The sequence below is a fragment of the Thermobia domestica genome, chromosome 10, assembly GCF_964235325.1.
Source record: "Thermobia domestica chromosome 10, izTheDome1.hap1.1, whole genome shotgun sequence".
In the NCBI taxonomy this organism is placed as follows: domain Eukaryota; kingdom Metazoa; phylum Arthropoda; class Insecta; order Zygentoma; family Lepismatidae; genus Thermobia; species Thermobia domestica.
Genome location: NC_137463.1, coordinates 169,049,980 through 169,073,895, shown reverse-complemented (window position 1 = coordinate 169,073,895; position 23,916 = coordinate 169,049,980). Strand labels below are relative to the sequence as shown.

At 38.0% G+C, this 23,916-nt stretch overlaps 2 protein-coding genes across 13 annotated transcripts in view; one reads left to right on the top strand and one right to left on the bottom strand.

The window, feature by feature from the left end:
- Ogdh (oxoglutarate dehydrogenase Nc73EF) overlaps positions 1-23,916 on the bottom strand; it is a 208,112-nt gene that overhangs the window by 97,871 nt on the left and 86,325 nt on the right. For 6 of the 12 annotated variants that reach the window (XM_081728728.1, XM_081728727.1, XM_081728731.1 and 3 more), the window contains 2 exons: positions 16,941-17,153; positions 8,750-8,870 (listed from right to left, as the gene is read on the bottom strand). In XM_081728728.1, coding sequence (XP_081584854.1) covers positions 8,750-8,870; positions 16,941-17,153 — 334 coding nt within the window. Of the gene's footprint in view, positions 1-8,749; positions 8,871-16,940; positions 17,154-23,916 lie in introns of those variants that run through there. The other 6 variants (XM_081728730.1, XM_081728733.1, XM_081728735.1 and 3 more) reach the window with 2 other exon arrangements.
- LOC145662828 (uncharacterized) overlaps positions 18,982-23,916 on the top strand; it is a 57,890-nt gene continuing 52,955 nt past the window's right edge. The window contains exon 1 of the mRNA XM_081728726.1: positions 18,982-23,731. Within this exon, the coding sequence (XP_081584852.1) occupies positions 19,028-22,834 (3,807 nt within the window). The 5' untranslated portion in view covers positions 18,982-19,027 and the 3' untranslated portion in view covers positions 22,835-23,731. The remainder of the gene's footprint in view (positions 23,732-23,916) is intronic.

Below are 23,916 nucleotides of genomic sequence, written 5' to 3'. Positions count from 1 at the left end.
CTTATTAGTGGCGATGAAGGAAGAATGTTTTGTTTTTCGCACAGGGTATACAACACATGAAGCTAGAGCGTAACGGAAGAATGCTTTGTTTTTCGCACAAAGAGTAAACAGCACATGAAGCTAGAGCGTAACGTGAAATATGAATAATATAGCTTCCCACAAGTTAAAATATTCTTGTATTATTTTGTTTTGGTGTAAACATACAAAAGCCTTTAAACCAGTATTTTCTTCTAAAATGGTCACGCAACTTATTTATTTATTTATTGGATGATGTAGAATGATCTTTCTGTTTACTTAGTGCGATGGAAATGTTAATTCTTGGATGTTGTTAACTTAAAAAGCCTTGATCTAACGACTTTGTTAACAAAGACAAACATAAATTATAAAAATCGTTTTGTGTGTTGAATGGGGAAATAAACAGGTTTTACTAATAAACAATAATAAACAGGCATATTGAAAATTATATTGAAGTATTGGCAAGTGACGAAGAACACTACCCAAAGGTTTGATATGCGGACCACCCCTCACGTACGATCATCTAAATTATCTAATCCATCTTGATGTTGAGTAAAAATAAACAAATACTATAACAGAAGGAATAACTTGTAACGATTAAACAACTCTTTACATAATCTGTATCATTAAAATATACTGTGGAATTAAACGCGTTTTGAATTGTAATTTGAGAATGGTATACAAAGTCAGAATCTACTATCAAAACAATCATTAGGAAAAAATTCCTTTATGTTATACTGTATGCATCATCCTTTGTATACCGAACATAAAAAGAATGTGTGTATTTAAAGAAATCTTGAATTCAAAATGAATGTGTATAATGATATGAGAATATTGCAATACCAAACTGATCTTAGAATTATTTTTCCGTTTTCTTTCTTCAATTCGAATGTTAACCTAAGAAGATTCTTTAGTTGTCAAATATATACAGACTGTCAGGTGAACCAATTCTGGATAGTACCACGTACAATGATACACTTTTGTTTAATTAAAGTGATGTTACACAAACCTTTCTCACGCCGAGAATTTTTTTTAATAAAATTCATTAAACGCGGTTTAGTTGTTTTGAAAATATGTAACAAAATTAAGCCTAAATTTACTCATATAGATCAGAGAAGACGTGAGATGCAAGACTTCAGCATATAATAACATATGCTACTTTGAATTAAACAGTTAACTTCTACTATTAATATATTTGATCAGTACTCTTCTTATATTTGTTCAATAGCGACAAGATTTCTCAAACACAAAAGGACAAGATTCTTAGGGAATATTACTACAAGTTTTAATTACTGGAAAAGTGTAGTTTAATATTTCACACACAATGATTTTTTCTTTAATATTATTTTAATCTTAAATCATCTTTGATTTTCCATAAAAAGTTAAGTAACCTACATCTTTTAAATAAGAGAAATTATTTTTTTTTTCTTTTAACGCTTGCATGATATCAGAGTACGAAATGCGTATGTTTATGTCTAAGAATGCAACCCGAAAAGATACAATTTCACTTTTTCTTTTAGAATGTTAATACAGTATAGAAATTTAATGGGAGTGACAAAATTGTGATGAAAGCTGTAAGATCCCCTTAAATTCATATTAATCCATCGACTTTCAAAGATCAGTTTGTCTCAAATATGCGAAGTCCTCTCTTGATTATCATAAAACTGGCGGAATAAAAATGGAGGGAAAACTTCGGTATCTACTAAATGCATTCGACATTCCCTAGACAGAACATTATCTAAGTTCAGAATGGCCTATATAAGAAACACACCACAGACCTCACTAGAGACGGAAGACTTTAGCTATTAGATCGCTCTAGTCGATTAGGGAGTATTGTGCAATCCACGTTGGACATTAGAACTCCATAATAACATTTGTAGCAACACACAACCCACTAGTATATATACAAAATATATACAATGCTTTCAAACATTTACATTCTTCCACCACTCATACCAAAACCAAGTTATCTAACTCATCCTAAACCTTAGCTGCGTAACTGAGTGCAAGAACTCAAGCAATCAATTTTAATGACAACTTCCACTTGGCCTGCTGTCCGTAATAAATAGTGGGTGGACAGTGAATTAGGAATTTTTAAGTTTGAATCCTTTTTAAGTTTCAGGAGTTTGTACCAACTGTATACTTACGTAGGTTATTTGTCTGAGTAAAATGAATGTGAGGCTCTTCTGGTGACTTGCCGGGGGTAATACTTCAGTGTTCCACCGCTTGAGATCGTTGAGGTCCTAGTGTGTACGTGCTGTCATTGAGAGTTTGTGTATAGGTTTGTGTCGTTCAGTTTATTCACAAGAGTGAGAAAGGAAGTTACTTTGTGGAACCGAATTAGGTGAATGAGCAGAGTTTTTTCAAGTGAATATAGTGTTAATTTGGAGTGTCCTGTGTGATTAATAAGACTAATGGGTAAAAGAAGAGACTTGAGTCCGTGTAAGAAAACTGAAATAGCGGTATGATGAAATATTCTAACTTAAAAGCGTGTGAAACAGCCAGGAAATGTAATGTTTCCCCATAAAGTGTTGGAAGAATTAAAAGACAGTTATATTTAGCTGCACCAGTTACAACAGCAAAGCGACAGAACTCTAGGGGATTGAGAAAAACTACAAGGCAGGACTTAATGCTTAAGAATATTGCTTTGCGTAACCGAAAGGCTACTGTTCAGGATATTCGTGCTCACTTGAGTGATGCAGGTTGCCATGTAAGAAAATGACAGTTCGTAAGAAACTTCACGAGTCTAGTTTACGATCCTGCCGAAAAAAAAAAAAAATCACCAGTCATGATGAAAAAGTGCTTATCTTGGGCTTTAACGAATAAAAATTGGACTGCTAATGATTGGTCAAAGGTAAGTTTCTTTGTTCTATTGTTTTATGAATGAATTCAGTGCATTGACCACACACTGTCGCAGGCATGGTTAACATTTTATCACAATTAACAATAATTGCAGTTACTGCTTTTTTAAAATAAAGTTTACAACATGCGTTTCCTTGTTGCAGGTGTGTTTCTCCGACGAGTCGACGGTGGAAATTATGCAAGATCGGCAGCAATGTATGGAGACGTCCTAGAGAGCAGTTGCTTTCTGAATGCGTTAAGGAAACTGTGAAGCACACTGGTAAACTTATGGTCTGGAGTGTAATATCTGTGCATGGCATTGTTCCATTGTATTTTGTTGAGGGCACTATGAGAAAGAAACAGTACAAACATGTCCTGGATACTTGTCTAATTCCTCAAATAACTAAGTGGTACCCAGAAAATGATGGAATCTTCATGCAGGATGGGGCACCCTGCCATACTTCAAAACTCATCATAAATCATCTGCAGCAACTCGGCATCAAAGTGTTGGACTGGCTGGGGAACAGCCTAGATCTCAATCCAATCGAAGGGATATGGAATATTATGAAGGTCAGCAGTCCAGTGTGCACTAGCATTCCTGAACTAAAACAGCGCCTTCAAAGATTATGACAACATGAAGCGGTTATTACTGAAATGGTGGTACGCAGTATCTAAAGCAGCCAAAACGCATTATGGCTACTATTAGAACAAAAGGTGGACCCACCAAGTACTAACTGTCGACGGTGATATGCAAATATAGTCTAAAAAGTTAAATAGTTATAAAATATATATTTTTTTAGTAATTCCTAATTCGTTGTCCACCCACTGTACATTGTCTGAAATCGCCCATAGCAATGAAACCAGCAATATTAGGTAATTTTGCATGAGTAACTAAGCTAAATGCACATGCAAGGGATTGAGATTTGAATCCCCTTTAATTCAGATATATTTAATTTTTTCTTATTTCAACAATACATAAGTTACTTAAAAAAAAAAGTACTATTTTGGCAGTTATAGTTGTTTACTCTGAGTAAAAATATATATAAACATGTGTGAAATTCTCAGTACATGCGTAAGTATAGGAAGTTCAAATGTGACCAGCAAAAGTTATTTTTTTCCTACTCAGAATAATCGATACCACGACCTGACATTTTACTATTCCGCCGGGAACACACTGTATTGATTTTGTTTTTAAACTCTTATTATGCATTTCCACTATACTCCAAATTTCATTCTATATGTTTGATAATTCCAATCCTGATCGTAAAATAATTATTATTTTGTATTCCTCGAGATTATATTTCTTCGAACACAATTTTGTCATCACATGCATACTCCAAGGTATTGTGTATTTTCAGATATTCAACTTGACGTATACACACGATTCTGTGCGCGTATATATGTAACAGATTTTCTTACATGCAGTCGCTCCTTGACAGTAACAAATTCAGTTCAGTTTCCATCTTCATTTAATGTTTTGTAAACTTTATTCTTTCCAAATGCACTTTTCATTTCGCTATTTTCTTTGCATTTCTCTCGTTTATTTTGGTATAACTTACTATTTGTAAGCATATATGTTAGAAAATACAAAGGAGCCGTATAATTTCGTGACTCAATACCGGGGTTCGATTCTCGGCGGGAGCTCGTGTGTTTCGGACGCCACGTTAAGCTGTAGGTCCATGTCTCATATAGCCTCACTGCTGAATGGGATGCTAAACTCAAATCCAATCAAGCAAGGTATACCATATTAGTACGGATGAAATACAAATAAGAGCAATAAACTATACATCTTATATGATTCTTCTACTAACGCTTAAACAGTATCACAGTTTTTCAATTCAGATTTTTTGCTAACTAAATTGTTAATAGTTATGAAAATCTATGAGGTACTAAAAATATACACAAGGAAGAATAAAATAAATCTCATTTATATGAATAAAGCAGTAAACACTGTTTTGAATTTACCGTGTATATTTTGAGACGATCTCTCTTCCATTAGCGGAAATATTTATTTATTTATTTATTTTTGATGTTAGCAGAAACCATTTAACGTACATACAGTTTATGATAATTTGGGTTGATTTTCAGTGTTCAATATTAAGCGGAAATGAGAACAATTCTTATATCTCAATTCGAAATCCAGGACGTCATTGTAATTTTCTGAGAATTCTGTTATATGGAGGCTTGCTAACAAAATCGTTAGAAATGCCTTTGAGACAATTGATTTTGATACTCACCCTAAAATAAACTATCCATATTTTTGGGTGTGGGAGGAACATTCGAAATATTCAATTGAAGTATCTCACTAACTGTAAAATTTAATACTGATACCTAAACTGTATGGTCTTTAGGCCTGTGTAAAAGTGACGGATGATCGGATCAACAAACATCAAAAAATCGGTTACCAACATAGACACATTAAATGAATAAATTCGTTCAAACCAAGCAGCAATGAACATTTCGCATTGTTGTCAAATTTAATTGATCAGGGACAAATACATAACAAAATGAAATATTTGTAAAACAACAATCAATTTCTTGATATTGGTCATTGAAGTCTTTATTCAAAATTAGTGAAAGATTTATTCTATATTGCAATATACTATGTGTAATAGTGCTGAAAATATTCGCAATAAAGTTTTGAGTCCAATATTCATGACCAATGGTTTCACAGCGGTCCCAAAATTAGAGATCCCTTTACGTGAATTTCCTCCATTCTTCTGTCATTTATCCCCTATCGGTGTGTGGACCTCTTTCCACACTTGGAATGGGTAACACTGCTTGTTTGAAGTTGGAAACTGCTATTTAACACAATAAAATCGACGGAATCTTCAACTGTTTAATTATTATGAGTCAGAAGTTGGCTCAACATCTCGCAAACTATGTTACATTTTCTAAAGAATAAGTACATTCCGCCAACTACGAGGGTTGGAGCAAAAGTCATGTCAACTATTTTTTTCTTGAAGATACTAATCCAGTTGGAAATTGTGACATATACAGACGAAAGGACAAGGTGTTAACTACATGTGTGGACAATGAATACCACTGAAATATCGTAACACACTAATTTATTACGGTAGTATACAGGGCAATATGGCCTTCACGATGCAAAAGAATGACAACACAGTACGCATACAGTTGACATGACAAACCTGGGCCTCAAGACCCTCAAAGTAGTACCCTGCCACAGGCTGCCAATGATGTGGGAGGCGCTGAATACCATCCGCCTCAGCATTTGACGCACCATGTGTGAATCGGATCACCTGTTCGCGCACAGCATTAGCAATGTCCTCGCGTGTTGCAAACCGCCTACCACGTAGTGATTCCTTAATCTTTCGAATGAGATCAAAGTCACAGGGCGAAATGTCAGAAAAGTACGGTGGATGCTCCAATTCTTCCCATCCCCAACGTCGCAGTAGCTGCCCTACACACTCTGCTTTATGTGGTTTTGCATTGTCGTGCAGGATTATTGCACTGTCCACAAGATCCGGACGTTTCTCCCGAACGCCACGTCGTAAATGTCGCACCAGGAAGTCCCTGTAGTACTGTGCGGTCACTGTTCTGCCATGTGGAACAAAGTGGCAAACAATGACACCCTTGACGTCATACGCGACGATCACCATCAATTTGACTGGGGAAGGATTTTGACGGAACTTCTGCCTCCTTGGTGATCTAGCATGTCGCCACTCCGCGGACTGACATTTCAGTTCTGGTTCGTATGCCCTGGCCCAAAATTAATCGATGCCGATTATTTGTGACAAGAATTGATCGCCGTCCTGTTGCCAGCGTGCAAGGTGCTCGGAGCATATTGCATAGCGCATCCACCTTTGAACTTCCGTCAGTGCATGCGGTACCCACCGCGATGCGATTTTGCGTAGTTGCAGCTCATTACGCAATATCCTGTGGACGGTGCGTTTCTCGATGCCACTTGCTTCCGCCAACTCCAGTAGCGTCATCGTCTGTCTTCATCCACGAGCTGCTCGATGACAGCACGTGCCACGTCGGTTCGCACACTGACAGGTCGTCCCGAACGTTGCTCACCACTGGTTGACACACATCCTTGCTGAAACTTTCCTGTTCACCGTGCTACTGTCCGGTATGGTAGGGCATTATTCCCAAGGGCTTCCACTAATTCACTGTGACATCCCATCGCATTTCTCCCTCGGAGAACGGCTATTTTGATGTAAGCGCGCTGCTCAACACGGGTTACTTCCATTTCGCACGACACTCACCAACTGACTGATTTCACAGCTCTCGCTGTGCTACTACCAGCTATCACAGAGCCATCTGTTGTTCTGCATACAACACTATGCCTGCAGAACTTCCACACGACACATAGAAGTTTGTGATCCGCTCACATATATGCAAGAAAAAACTAGCTGCCATGATTTTTGCCCCAACCCTCGTATTTAACATGTTTTCAATATCTTAAGGTAGCCTTTCTGAAGGGATCCCTTTATTACACATTCAGATATATCTTCGGAAGCCTTTTATTTATTTATTTATTTATTTAATAGATTTATTATAAAAGGATATTATATCAAACTGTTTAACAAATAATGAGTAGATTGAAGAAAAAAATAAGAACAAATTTGTATGGAAATTTGAGATGCATATAGTTGAATTTAAAAAAAAAAAATCTTTTTTTTTCAGAAGTTCCACACTCGAATCCATAAGTAGTATTATTAGTATTATAATTATGTAACACACGAAAACAACTTCTTTTCCTAAGTCTGTATCAACACCTTTTATACGCTTATCAACGAAAAAGCAAATCTACCGTGTTTCGAGATGTAGCGAGTCACACTTCTGTTATGATGAAATAGAATGCTAATTGAATCCATTCTTATATGACTGATATCGTAAGAACAATTGAGTCCGAAGTTATATCATTTATTCTCCTGTCCAAGAGTTGTGTGGCAAACGAGGCGAACAACAATAAGGGATTTTGTTCTTCCAGAAGAGACATATGTATAGTTTCGGAAAACATAGGAAGTCTTGAGATTTAATACGTGATTAGCTTTTATTTATGAATTTACTGGGCGGCTATTCGAAGCGATTTTAAGCATTTTTATTGCTCATGCATACGCTTAGAATACGCTCACCACGTATTTAAATGTGAATGGCTAATCACAATGCGCTGCAAACGCAAAAACAATCAAAACGAGCTGGAAACATCGGCTCGGGTGTATTTTGTGCGTTTCGGAACAACAGACCGCCTGTTGTTTAAAAGACGTCTAAAGGAAAGGAAAAAAAGGAAAAGGAAAGACGTGTTGCAAGGCAAGGGGATTTTTAGCAAGAACCAATTATTTGGAAGTTGCTTTGTGCAGAGTATTGGAACTCTGCTATTACAGACCCTGGCAAAAAAAAAACCTGGAAACTCTAACTAGCTCACAGTATAACTCTGGCGAAAGTAAAATTACCGAGTAGCCACCTAGGTCGCGTTCGCTGCGGGGGGGGGGGGGTAACGCATCAAAAACGCATTCTCGAATAGCCTAACCCTTATTTTTTTAAACATTGCAATGTTTAACTCAGTTCCACTTCATACACTTCATTAAACAGATCGTCCCGAAGACTACTATTCGCAAATTCTAATCACTCACATAGCATAAACAACTACAGCAAAGCAAAACGAATCAATAAATAAAATACAAAACTATCAAACAAATCAGATAATTCTACTATACCTACAAAAAAAGCACATCAAAACAGAAACTGCGAAATCCACACGCTAAAATACTTACCTGAATTTGCTACAACTACGCAATTATTTTTACCTAACGGGAAGCAGTTTCTAAAGTTAAAATTGATTAGACAGCGTCAAAACACAAACTCGAATAGTTTCTCGTCGAGTATACAACCAACTAGCAGAGTCACATGAAGAAACTCTTACCAAGAGAGTAAGTCCTCGTAAGAAATTCAGGAGGAAGGTCGGCATGTTTGGTGTACTCTCTACTAAGATCGGCAGTTGTTATTTCCAATGGGTCAACAGCTGCCAAATGATGACCTCGATTCTAGGATACAAAGGACGAACGAAGAAGCAGTGATATCAAATTCACGGAAAGAGAATGAAATGTAAAATCAAAACCAAAATAAACTTATATAAACTTATTCATGCACAAGAAACTACACCAATTGACGCAATACAAAACAAAAATATATACTTAAAAAAAGAACATGGACAACTACAAATCACAAACGTACTAGGACTTAAATAATAAACTAACTTCCCATGGCATGCAGACAAGACACTTGCTTTATAACCCGAAAAGAGCAATCGGTCTAATAAATACAGCCTTATAAATAATTTAAGCCAGAAAAGAAATCAAACCAAGTTCAAGCTACTACAGCCTTGCATGAGTTCACCCAGCGAACCTTACTTGTATTACATACCTCGCTTATCTGCAATGGAAGGTGCGTACATATCCCTTACGAACACAAGGAAACATTTAGTAGCTTTTATGGCAATGGTTAATAGGCTACCAGGGTTTAACAGTTGAAAAATTATGCAAACAAGTTACAATCTACACTAAAGTATATTATTTCATTAAAATCTCGTAAGTTGCAATATTACATTGCAGTATTTGCATGTTAAAATAAATAAATAAATAAATCGCACTGCGTACGAAAAACCTGTTTGAAAATATTCATATTTACAAATTCTTCATTGTGTACATTCTGTTAATGTGCTTAACTGAAAATCTGAATTCAATCTTCTAGGAATGACCAGGTGTTCAATTATGTGGTGCTATACAACTGTTGTTCAGTACAAGCACTGTTAAATCACTCGTGTCATAAATTAACACTAGATTAAAGAAATGTCCTTGTCTTTCACTTTTTTCTCTCTCACGAATGAGTATAAATCATCACGGATAGTATAAAAATTCATACGGCTTTTAAATTAATTGTCTTAAGGAAGAATAAAGTAATAATTAGTTCCATAATATGCAATAGTAATTTTGCCTCCATCCTCTATGTCTATGAAGTTAAAATAATTTAGTACTTATTAGACATTTCAAATTTAAATCAAAAGAAATTTACATTTCTAGAATACATATCTGCTATTTTCTACTACAACAAATTTTTACTTCCTTCATAGCAATACTTTCATCTCCTACCATTTTAGTTGACTTCAAATCTCAGTTAATTCCCTTTCAATGTGGAACCATTTCAATTCGCTTCATTTACGCGATAATGTATAAAGAGAAAATAGGCTTCCCTACATTATAAACAGAATTACATTTAAAAAAAATCAATAATGGTCAGATCTGAGCTCAAATACAATAGGCACTTCACTAATGTTGCGTAAAGAATAATGTACGCTATCTTTCAAGAAGCAGATAACATGCTTAAAAATCAGTAACGAAATTTAAATATCACTCTGGGTTCTGGAAAGAAAGGATTTCATTTCTGTGTTTACTTACAATGTGCATTAGCAAAATCCAGTTTCGATGTTTAGATGAAAATAGAACGCAATTTTCCAACAGCGTCACTTCACGGTTAATAATAAAAATACACAAAGCATGGCTGCCACTTTTGAAAAAGATATCAGAAATTGTTACTTATCCTAAGGCTTGAACATTATAGAACAAAGATTTGATGTAGTTGCAATTCTAAAGAAATGGTCCGCATAATGTTTTTATTTTGTATTACAGAGAATTAATAAAGTGTCACAACAACTGCCACTCAGAAAAGTGGTAACAAAGCATGAATTGTATCTGTATTCCACACTTAAAGTTTAAAATTTTGAAAGTTTTCTATTTTTCTCTACTTGGCTAGCGGGCCAAAAACTATTTTGTGAAGAATGAACAATATTTAGTACAAGATAATACAATTAGTATTACATTAAGTTGAATTAAACTGACTAATTACTATCAACCTTTTTTAAAAAAATTATTATACATAAGGTCCTTGATATAAATGAACTTACACCCACTGCGTGTCTTCTTTCATTCAAAAATTTGAATCATAGAATTTGTTGATTTTCTTTGTTGTATTATCGATAGCAACTTTAGGGAACTGTAGGGATGTTTGCTCTTGATTGCGTGGACCTTGAGGACAATCCGCCCAACTATGTTTGTAATTAAATTTATGAATACATGTAAGCTGACACACAATATTTGTTTTATTTTTCACCCTAGATTACACTTATAAGCTAATAAGCACTGGGTTTCTACAGAATATTGGACAGGGAGCCATTTGCATTAAGTGAAAGTTGATAAATTGTTATTTATGAGCACACTCGTGAGTTTCTTGGTGGATAATGCTCAGGATTCGGAGTGTTGTTGACTTCGTCAATGTAATTTTTTTTAAAAAACATTTATTCCGATTCTATTGATCATGTAATCATTTACTTACAGGTAGAACAGTTCTCTTTAGCCTGAAGAATATAAACTAGACATTGATCATTATCATTTAATATTCAAACTTTCCATATAGTTTTGTAAAAACGATCAAAATTAGAGTAAATAATCATGATAGATATAGAACAGTTTACCGACCATATATTTGATTTTAATAATATCACCGTTGTAAAGCTTTTACTATTATTTATTTGTTTTTAAAAATAAATACTTGATCGCTTCGTGAGAACCATGATGATAAATATGCTACTCACTTTTCACATTAATACAGAAGGTTGTTCGGACATATACAAATAAGCTTGAAAGGTTCTCACCTCAAGTAATGCAACGTCGTTAACAGCATTGTGAATAATAGCTCATCATCATGATTTTCATTGAAGGCGGCTACGCTGAAAAATGGCATGAGTTTTTCTTCCACTCCTTTTTACAAGCATTTTCAAGATAACGAACAGTCCGGAAAAATTAATGTCTGGGATGTGTTTTAGGAGTCCAAAGGCATGAAAGTCCATCAAAACTGACATCACAGTTTTTCATTTTATCTTCGTAAATAAAATAATAATGATGCCGTTTCCAGCTCTATTTGTAAAAGTTCAAGTAGTGTAGTTTGATAATTGACGTATGTGAACCCGCACGTGTAGGGTGTCATGTATGTACAAAAGTGAGATTTGAATAGAAAATGGCGGGAGTGTGTGTAGTATTGACTAGAAGTATGAGTCATACGTTCAATTTTGGTCGACCTTACTGACTACCAACTTCATAACATACCCAAATCTCGTAAGAGCCATGAACCAACTCCTTTGGAAAAGCATGCTCCAGCAGCGAATGACGTTACTATGTCCCTTTTCATTGTTAGGATAGTAAATTAATACCCAGTATTTGACTAGTATGGAATAGGTAATCGTATGCCTTATCTATTGCTACTAAATATTCCCACTTACCACCAACTAACTATTTATACATTTTCTGATAATTGATATTTCGTTTTGAGCTGTGTCGAAGTTGAAGGTGGGGCCGACGGAAGCAATATAGCCTTAAACGTTGATGAATTGATGATTTGTTTGACGTTCGATGGAGAAATATGGAACTTCTAGCTCGTTTCAATTTGTGTGGATTTATAGGCAAGCCATCCGACGTATGTGACGCAGCACTTCATTTACTTTCACTGGAGTCTTCTTGCAGTGCCTTTTGTAGATGAATGATTACCCATGTGTCTTGATTAGGTGTAAAGGGTCGCTCTGGCATGAATACTGACACTTTTTCGACTGACAATTTATTGTCTCATCATTGTTTCATAATCTTGTCATACGTGAACTTTGCCTGGAAAAAGAGCCACGATACTGATCTCATTCAGATCAGAGCATTGCATTGGTGAACGTAGTTCACTCTGCATCTTGGTAGAGCAACCTATATACCAATAATATCATCTGGCTCCTTACGAGAAGTCATGCCTGCAAAGGACAGGCGCATCGAACCAGAACATGTATCCAGAACAACCTTCAATACCACAGGTCGAATACTGGGGGAAGTTGCTGAAATTCTTTATTACCATTTGAGTGATCGTTCATGAAACCTAATCTGTATCTTCTAAACTATTATAACTGTTCCAGCATTGCAAATTCAATTTTGAAGCTCTAATTATGATTCTGGAACGCTATCATTATGTGGGGGCTACTATAGATACTTTTCATCTAAGATTATTCCGCTACGTAACCATTTCGCACAGTACATTTGTCATTAATATAATAAAAAAGCAATAAAACGAAATAGCTGTTCCCAGTGGTTATATCTTCAACTACTAGGAAATCTTTAAAATGACAACTTGCTGTAGAAATCTGGAATTGCAACCTATTTACTTATCAAATCTATTAAGGACTGTACTCCCCTACTTATTCTCGGTACTTAATAGTGGTAATATAGTACCACAACTGTATACGAACTTCAAATTAAATTACAATCTGTTTTATATGCTTTATAACGGAACATGCTTAAAAAGAAAATAACTATCTCACTTGAATCATAACAATTTGTATCAAATAAAGTTAGTAGAACGCCTATAACGATCATCCATGGGAAGAAAATTCAAATATTTACATCGATTTTATGTATTTACATACTGTTGATGAGGTTGAACACTGATTTTTTTTTTTCAAATGTTCAAAATAAATTCTCACTTTAATTCTATAGCCCATTTACATATTAAATACACTGTTTTACATCTAAGACTGCACCATGCAAGCAGCACATGTACACTCATGTCCAAAATTACTGAAGCATGTCTATAAATATGTTGTTGTAGGAATATAATTTGATAACGATTTCGCCAGGTATTTCTTATATTGTTAGTATGTGTATAATCGGTAAAGACATGTATGTGGCAAATTTCATGTCAAAAGAGCAGTAAATTACAATAAAACTTTGTCTATTTAGCAACATTTTGTTTTACTCTTTCTAATTTTCGTATTTATAATTTTTTTTCTTATGATATTTACCACTAATATACATTTCCTGATTATACACATTGTATCAGTATTAAAGGTACCCTGCAAAATAATTATCAAATTATATTCTTACAAGAAGACAGTTATAAATATGCGACAATCATTTTGCACATGAGTGTACTTCTTACCTTAAATAATTTACAGACACAGTGTTTTTCATACAATCGTTACTTTCTTGATGTGTATTTTCAAAGTAATTTATTTACGTTAATACTGTTTCAAAACTAAGAATATTACCTCCGAAAAACTTCAAAATGTTATTCGGATTGCAGAATTTATATTTGGTAATACTTAAGTAAGCTCTTAAGTTTGCCTCTCTCTCTCTCGCACACACACACACACACACACACACATTATATATATTTGGTCTAGGAATTAATTCGTGCGGGTGGACAAGAGATGGCGCAACGAACGGAGCGTCCCACAGTTCCGTGTATCCACACATGTGTTGCAAACCCCTGTCATCGCGTATCGTTCGTAGTATAGGGCAGTGGATTAAAGCGTCAACAACACCAGTTTGTAGTTAAGTGAACATGGCGCAATTTGTGCCTGATAAACTGTTTTTGCGGGGTGTCCTGCTGCATTACTTTAACATGCAGAAAAGTGCGACTGAAAGTCATCGTATTTTGGTGGAAGTGTATGATGACCATGCTCTAGCTGAGCGAACGTGTCAGAAGTGGTTTGCACGGTTTAGAAGTGGTGATTTCGGCTTGGCAGACCAAGAGCGAGCTGGACAGCCAAAAAAATTTCAAGACGAAGAATTGACAGCATTGCTCGAGCAGGATTCGTGTCAAACGCAGGAACAACTTGCAGCAGCATTAGGCGTTGATCAAACAACAGTCTCCAAACGCTTGAAAGCCATGGGAATGATTCAAAAGATGTCACATTGGGTTCCACATGAATTGAAAGACAGAGACGTTGAAAGACGAAAAACCATTTGCGAATTGCTGCTTCAACGACAGAGCAGGAAGGGGTTTCTGCATCGAATTATTACGGGTGATGAGAAGTGGATCCATTACGAGAACCCTAAACGAAAAAAGGCCTGGGTGAAACCAGGTGAACCAGGTCCATCACAACCAAAACGAGATATTCACTGTGCAAAGGTTATGCTGTGCATATGGTGGGATATGAAAGGTGTGGTGTACTATGAGCTGCTGCAACCGGGTGAAACTATGAATGGAGAACGTTATCGACGACAATTAATGCGTTTGAAGCAAGCTCTGGCCAGAACACGACCAGAATGGGAGAACAGACATGATAAACTTATTGTTCAACATGATAACGCTCGCCCACATGTCGCAAAACCGGTCAAAACCTATTTAGAAAATGTCGGATGGGAAGTTTTACACCACCCGCCGTATTCACCAGACGTTGCTCCTTCGGACTACTACTTGTTCGATTGCATGAACAACGATTTGATTGGACAGCGGTTTACTTCTTCAGAAGATATCGAAACATGGGTCTCTGACTGGATCGCTTCCAAGGATGAGGACTTCTTTCGCCACGGAATCCGTACATTGCCTGACAGATGGGCGAAAGTGGTGGCTAGCGATGGACAATATTTTTCTTAAGGTATTTATGTATTTTGTGTTTGTACTACAGCTTCAATGTGTGCGTACCAACCGCACGAATTAATTCCTAGACCAAATATATATATGAATAAATTTATTTTTCCGTACTGCTACACAAAGTTGATTTCGTGAGTGTCTTAAATTATGTTAATCTTCAGCAATTACTGATTCATCGTTTTCTTTATTCATTACTCTATGTTAATTATTCTTCGCAGTGTACTTACGAACAGCAAATGAATAAGTTTAATCAGCAAATGGTTAAAACTTTTCGATACTTTTGACTTCAATAGGCTATCTGCAATATTTCGTTTTGATAAAATAAGCATTATTCACTAGTATCATTCATTTACTTCCATCGTGTTCTTATATCTGCTATTGAGTTTGTTTCTGATCCTACATTATCAAAAGCAATTACTATTCCCTATAAACTTGAAAACTACAAAGTGGTGGATAAGTGGAGTAAGCATTCACCTTTGGCGGGGGGATTCATGGTTCGACCTCAGTTTCCGCCAAGACGGCTTTGTGGCAGACAAATATAGTGTGCGCGGATTTCTTCCGTTTCTTGCCACTTTGATAATTGCACCATTATCATCCATCCCATCATCAGGGTTTCCTTTAACCTCGGTACATACCGTAGAACGTTAAAGCAAACTTAAAAAAACCCTACAGTGCGAAATATTTATTTTTGTCTTACTCACCAGATCTAGCTCAGTTAGTTTTTGCTTGTTCCGACAATGAAGGATACTCTTCGTGAGCGTTCGTTTTACAGTGGGTAACCCCTTCCTCAAGAAGCGTTCCTGGCACCCATGGAAACACGGCGTTGACATTGTGAAAAATGTGAACGTCCGAAGGAAGATTACGTTGGGAAGCAATACAAGTTCCAACTTCCTGAGGTCAATAATTGTTAAATTCAATGACAAGACTTAATTTCCAAACTACAAATTGCAATATCTACAGATGAATGGTCCTCAAGAAAATGGAGGAAGTGGTATTTATATTTTTAAAATTGATAAAGTAGATTTTACCGACGAATGTAACAGTCTGTACCTGGAAATCACTATAACATTAAAATCTCGAATCCGAAAATGCTATTTTTCGATAAAACTTACTTGGAAGTCTTGGCTATACCTATCTTCAAGTTTCAAAATTATTGGCTATACGTATCTTCAAGTTTCAAAGGTAATGTTTATTAACACTGTGATTATACACAACACATACTTTGTTTTTATAACACCAAGAAAGTAACACTTCCATAAACACTGTGTCATCCGAAAGAAATTATTTACCCATGTGTTTTAAACCAGTGGTGCCCACCCCCCCTCAACTCCATGACGCATCCCCCCTCAATTGTCTATCCGTAGGTGTTCTTCCATGAAAAAAAAAATCTTTTCGATTAATTTTTACACCCCCTCAAACATATTTATATAGATTTTTAACCCCCCCCAAATATTTCAATGACGCAGTTTGCGTCATAGCCCCCCCTTGTGGGCACCCCTGTTTTAAACGATTGCATGAACTCTTCAGTAAATATTTATATTCGGTTTGAAATTACCTCAACAATACGTTAATTCGTACTATGCATTCATACAGCTTTCTTCCTTATATAACTTACCACCACCATATTATCCCCTTGTAATATACAATTCTCATACCTGATAAGATCGTATGATAGCCTGAACAGCCAAATGGTCGTCGATAACCTTTTCGTCCACAACGCCTCCTAATGAGGAGCCTTGTCCTAGGTAAGGAACAACGGATGTGATAGGAACTTGATTTTTCCCAGGTGGAGCAAGGGATGGTGGAGCGTGGTATGCTTGCCCAGGAGCTGCTCCTCCTGACGTGCTTCGGAAAAATGCATCCCATGACTTAAAGAAAGAAAAAATCAAAATGTAAATGTAAATCACCTGAAGAAACATGAAAAATTACCAATGTGAACATCAACATTAAAGTACAAGTAACTACATGACACTTCTTTCATGAAATTCCAGAATGTATATGTATGATTCTCATAAATTTTGGGAGGCTATCAAGCAGAAATATTTTTCAACTTCAAAAGCACAATAATTAACCGCATTGGAGATTGGATGTCGGTAGTATACCTTGATGCAACTTTTGCCCGCCACTAAGTATAATGAGAAGGTGAGGCGTGTGTACACAGACCTTACACAACTTCATTAACTTTTTTCTGCGCTAGTTTGTTGCATTAAATATTTTCAATGCTAGATATCAAAATATTGAAACATTAAATTGATTGTCGACAATCTAAAGAAAGAAAGAAAGAAAGAAAAAAAAGATGTATCTAATGGAAAAATGACTGTTCATAACAGTTGAGTGTCGCAATAGTAGCACCATTAATATCCATCGTCGGTATTTACATGGTACAACTCAAAAATGTTCGAACAGCCAGCTTTGCGAACCGGCAACGTTGAGGTTTTCTGCCTACTTGTATTGAGCATCAGCGTTGCCAACCAACTATAAATATACCACATTGACTTGACACCTAGTCTTCCGTTTCAGGCGCTGCTATCGGCTGAAGGAATTCCACTCTCTTTCGCTAAAGCTCCCTCGCCTAGCAGTTGCTGAACCCTTATTGGCTCAACGCGTGGGTGTGCCGGGGTGTGAGCTTTAGTTCGCATTTTTGCCACGACTCAAGACTATTTGGCAGCATAATAATAGTAGTGTGTGTGTATAGTCGCTTCGAGTTTCAGTGCAACTGGCCGAGTTCAGCATGTGATTCTCTCATCCCATCTGCCTATGTTTGGGCCATTCTGTTCTCTGCCAATTAATTATTATTAATTTTTCTAACAGCCTTATATTCAATTTTTGACAGTGTCATGCTGTATGTAGTGTCAATTTTTGTGTACAGATGGCTCTTGGGGTGACTTTTTCTCTACCCCGAAGTTTCGCATACTGGTTCCTTTCCTCCCATTGTTCAAAATTTACAGTTAGGCCGCGTCCAAGCATCTTTTGTCAGTGTGTGGGAGTGAGAGCTTTATGAGTGTAACGCGCTACCGCGATCGTGCTTGGAGGACCAAATTACATTGCTTTTCAATTGGAAAAACTATCAATCTGTGTACTAAATACAGTCCATTAATTGTGTAATTCTTATTATGTGTTAGTATTCAATAATTATCAATACACGTTTTTACAGTGTTTTTATATATGTTAAAACAACAAATCGTTGTTTGGACAAACATATTACATGGTCCTCTTTTCGGGCCGGATTCGTAACCGTTGTGAGCAGGTTTAAACGAACAGTGTGAACATTTTATTTTGGTTTTAAAGTGTTTCGTGTGCTAAAATGGAAACATTTGCTGTGAAGAAACGGACCCTAAAGTCCAAAATCACAAGAGCTGAAAAAGCCGTTGAGCTTTTGACGACAAGTGAAGTGAACGCCATTCTTGTTCACAAAGAAAAAGTAATGAATCTTGAACGAGAATGCTCAGCGTTGTTGGAAGATTGTGCTTCGGTGGCAACAGATGAAGAATACACAAGGGAAGAAGTGGACATTGCGGAGATGGACAACAGGATAGTGAAACTGCGGGTGTCATTAATTGGATTACAAGTGTCACAACCCCCTCCCCCAAACCCTGTGTCTGAAGTACAACAAGTGAGTGACATTAGGTTACCCAAACTCCAGCTTCCAGTGTTCTCTGGAAATCTATTCGAGTGGCTTTCGTTCCATGACTTATTCGTGGCCTCTGTGCATAATAACGAGAAACTAACAGGTGCTCAAAAAATGCAGTATTTAAAAACATCGTTGCAAGGGGAACCGGCACAGCTTTTACAAGCTATGCAGATAACGGACAGTAATTATAAGGAAGCATGGGTCATGTTAAACGCGCGCTATCATAATAAGCGAGAAATAGTAAACTCGATTTTGAAACGGTTAGTTACACAACCTTCCATTAAACAGGAATCAGCAGCCGCGTTAAGAAAATTGATAGACACCACCATGGAGTGTACGCGTTCTCTTAAGGTGTTGGAACAACCAATCGAACATTGGGATGCGCTCTTAGTGTACCATACAGCGGACAAATTAGACAACGAGACACGTAGACAATGGGAGCTTTCCTTGAACTCAAGTGAGCAGCCATCTTTTGAGCAACTCGCGGCATTTTTGAACAACAGAGCCCGCGCTCTTGCTGTTGCGGCCAATGACAAGCCGAGACAACCACCCGCCACTAGTGACCCAATGAAAGGCCGCGAAAAGAAATCAGCGTCGTCTTATGTCACTACCGCTCAACGAACTCAAACTCAATGTGAAATGTGTAGTTCTGACCACCCTCTTTACAAATGTGCCGAATTTACCAAACGAACAGTAGAAGATCGTGTCGCGTTCGTCAAGGAGAAAAAACTATGCTTTAATTGCATGCGCAAAGCATGTTGGAAGGACAAATGCTCATCCAGCAAATGTCGAAAGTGTGATAAGAAACATCATACATTATTACATTTTAATAGAAGTGAGTCGACGTCGAACCCAGTACAATCTCAGGAAACAAGTGTTGCCTCTCATGTGACTTCCGAAGTCAGTGTTCCTCATGTCCTATTGTGTACTGCTATCGTGAAAATATTAGGGAAGGATGGTGTGCCATATCCATTCCGGTGTATGCTCGATTGCGCATCAGAGTGCAGTTTTGTCACTGAAAATTCCGTGCAGAAACTTGGTCTTCGAAAAATCAGATCCAGTGTGATGATTTCCGGTATAACTGGAGCAGGGGTAGGGACTGCCAGTGCTATGGTGAATTTGAAGTTTCAACCTCTAGGCGGAAGTTACGAAACATTCGAAACTAAGGCTGTTGTGGTGCCCAAGGTGACCTCAAATCTACCAAAACAGCCATGTCCCGAAGCAACGTTCTGGCCACATTTGACAGGTTTAAGGTTGGCGGACCCCACTTTTAATGAGGTAGGGCCCATTGACATTCTTCTCGGTGCTGACGTGTTTCCGTCTCTCATGCTCGGGGGAAAGCGGGTCGGGCCCCCAGGCTCACCTATTGCTCTTGAAACGACACTGGGATGGGTGTTATCCGGAAGTGTAGGTTCTAAAGCCAGCAACGTGACAGTGACATCATGCCGTGTATCATGTGAAATAGATTCCGCCCTTCAAAGGTTCTGGGAACTAGAAGAGCTGCCTCAGCAAACGCACTTATCCAAAGAAGAAAAGGATTGTGAGGAACATTTTCTGAAAACCCACCACCGTGACTCACAGGGACGTTATGTGGGAAGACTACCTTTCAGGGGTAACGCGCCAGAACTAGGAGAATCACGCGAGATCGCGATTAAGAGATTATTGAACATGGAACGTAAATTAGCGAAACAACCTGTGTTACAGCGGCAGTATCGTGAGTTCATGGACGAATATCTTGAATTGGGACATATGGAGCTTATCCCCGCAAGTGAGAAAAATGTGCCCCCCGAAAAAGGCTGCTACCTGCCGCATCACGCGGTCTTAAAACCTACCAGCTCTACCACGAAAGTACGAGTGGTTTTCGATGGAAGGGCGGAAACAACTTCTGGGGTGTCCTTAAATCAAAGGCTCATGGTGGGCCCGAAATTACAGGAAGACATTTTTCCTATTCTAGTTCGCTTTCGCGAACATCGTGTGCCATTATGTGCTGATATTAAACAGATGTACCGTGCCATACGAGTGCATAAGGACGATGTGGACTATCAAAGGATTGTTTGGAGAAACTCGCCAAGTGAAACTATACAGGACTATCGCCTACTCACCGTCACTTATGGTACCGCTCCTGCTAGCTTCCTTGCCACGAGATGCCTACTCCAGGCGGTCGAAGATGAAGGGGAGAGATACCCGCTAGCAGCCGAAGCCGTGAAACGGGATTTTTTCATGGACGACTACCTCGGAGGTGCGAGCAGTGTGAGGGACGCAATTGAGTTGCAGCAGCAGCTAATTCAACTGTTACGGGAATGCGGTTTTGAGCTTCGAAAATGGTTATCTAGTGAACCAGAAGTGCTTGAGGCCGTTCCCCCCCACTTGCGCGAAATGGATGTGCCCTTCAATTTCAGTGAAGAAAGCAACTTTAAGACTCTCGGTGTGCAGTGGTCACCTGTAAGCGACGAATTTGGTTTCAGTGTATCCATCCCTCCTCCCCCCGCTGTGTGGACAAAACGGAAGGTACTATCGGAAGTGGCCAAAATCTTCGATCCTCTTGGTCTTCTTTCCCCAGTGACTATAAAGGCTAAGATACTATTGCAATCCTTATGGAAGGAAAACTTAGGCTGGGATGAACCCCTTTCTCTTGAAACCAGTGGAGTGTGGCAAGCCTACTGTGACTCATTATTTGTGTTACGTGAGGTGAAGGTAGCGCGATGTATCAGGCCATTTGACGCTGTCAGCTGTCAGCTGATAGGTCATTGTGATACTAGCGAACGAGCTTATTGTGCAGTGGCCTACCTACGATCAGAATGTGCAGACGGGAGTGTGGTCGTAAGCCTCATTGCGGCTAAGACTAAGGTTGCGCCCATCAAAGCTGTGTCCCTCCCCCGCTTGGAGTTGTGTGCGGCATTACTGTTGGCTAAGCTACTAAAAACAATTGCTAGTGCAATTAATCTCGATGTGAAAGAAGCTAGAGCCTTTACGGATTCTATGGTCGTGTTATCGTGGTTAGCTCAGTCACCGGACAAATGGCGAACCTTCGTTGCTAACAGAGTAGCGAAAATACAAAATATTCTGCCTGCCCCCCAATGGGGACATGTCGAGAGTAATGACAATCCAGCGGACTGTGCTACGCAGGGGGTCATGCCCCAGGAGCTCTTAGGTCACCCTCTGTGGTGGGAGGGTCCTTCGTGGATGCGCGAAGCAGTGTTGCCAGCGTCATTTTCTACTCCGGCTACCTCAAGTGGAGTTGAGGAAGAAAGAAGAAACTGTGTCACGGTCATGTGTGTAAACACCGAAAATGACCTTGCGAACCGCTACTCCTCCCTGTCAAAGTTGAAAAGAGTGGTGAGCTGGTGTCGGAGGTTTATTCACAATTGCAGAAACCCCAACCAGAAGCTTCGTGGTTCATTGACCGCGACAGAATTAGAAGAAAGTCTTTTGTGCCTGGTCAAGGTAGTGCAACAAAGTGCTTTTTCTACAGAGCTGAAGTGTCTGCAGAATGAACAGCCCCTCCCCCGCAAAAGCAGTTTGTTATGTTTAACTCCCTTTATTGACAGTGATGGAATTTTACGTGTTGGTGGAAGGTTGCAGAATGCCGAGATGTCCGTGGATAGGAAACACCCTATTTTGATGCCCAAAAAGCATAAACTTACTCGTCTGTTGGTGGAATGTGAGCATGCAAACACTTTGCATGGTGGGCCTCAATTAGTGCTGGCTACCCTGCGAACAAAGTTTTGGGTGCTGGGGGCCAGAAGTTTAGTGCGTGATGTCATTCACAAATGTGTACGGTGTCAGCGTTTCAAAACAAAAACTCAGACTCAAATTATGGGTTCACTGCCAGCATCCCGGGTAAATCCCGGCAAGTGCTTTTCCAAGACTGGTGTAGACTACGCTGGGCCATATGTTTTGAAAAACAGCCCAGGGTGAACTGAAACGTCCTATTGTGAAACTGTGTTTAATCCCGTTCAATTCCGAAAATAAATAGGTCATGGCAGTGGTGTTGTGACAAGTGCATTAGCTGCTGTCCTATAATTTGTAAATAGTGTTCTCATGTTTCAGCTTATTAATATTCATTAGTTTTATGCAGTGTATGTGATTTGTGCGATTCAAGGCTTGTGAAGTTACTATTTTCTTTGAAACTTGAGCGTTTCAAGGTGGGGGCTATGTTTGGGCCATTCTGTTCTCTGCCAATTAATTATTATTAATTTTTCTAACAGCCTTATATTCAATTTTTGACAGTGTCATGCTGTATGTAGTGTCAATTTTTGTGTACAGATGGCTCTTGGGGTGACTTTTTCTCTACCCCGAAGTTTCGCATACTGGTTCCTTTCCTCCCATTGTTCAAAATTTACAGTTAGGCCGCGTCCAAGCATCTTTTGTCAGTGTGTGGGAGTGAGAGCTTTATGAGTGTAACGCGCTACCGCGATCGTGCTTGGAGGACCAAATTACATTGCTTTTCAATTGGAAAAACTATCAATCTGTGTACTAAATACAGCCCATTAATTGTGTAATTCTTATTATGTGTTAGTATTCAATAATTATCAATACACGTTTTTACAGTGTTTTTATATATGTTAAAACAACAAATCGTTGTTTGGACAAACATATTACAGCCTATCTTTGTGTAAGACAAACAACCAAGACGCAGTACCTATTCAATGTATTAACGTCTGTGTTTAACGGTTGATCAAGATGAATCCAGGAAAAAGAGAAATTTGTAAACTCAAGAAGTCATACCTCCAAAGATAAATACTTTGCAGCAGTGTGTGTGATGATGCATCGCGTCTGTTGAGTATTGCATCCATCAAAATACCGATGGATGGGGTAAGGCCAAATTTCTATATTTTCATTATGTCCAAAACTACAAAATTAAAGAAATGTAATTAATACATAACATCTAGATTACCATTAACAGGTAATAAAATTTTGTTTTGTATAATTGATTTGTTACAAATTTTGTCTTGGTACCACATGATTGGTAAACATAGATATGGCTTCTACCAATATTC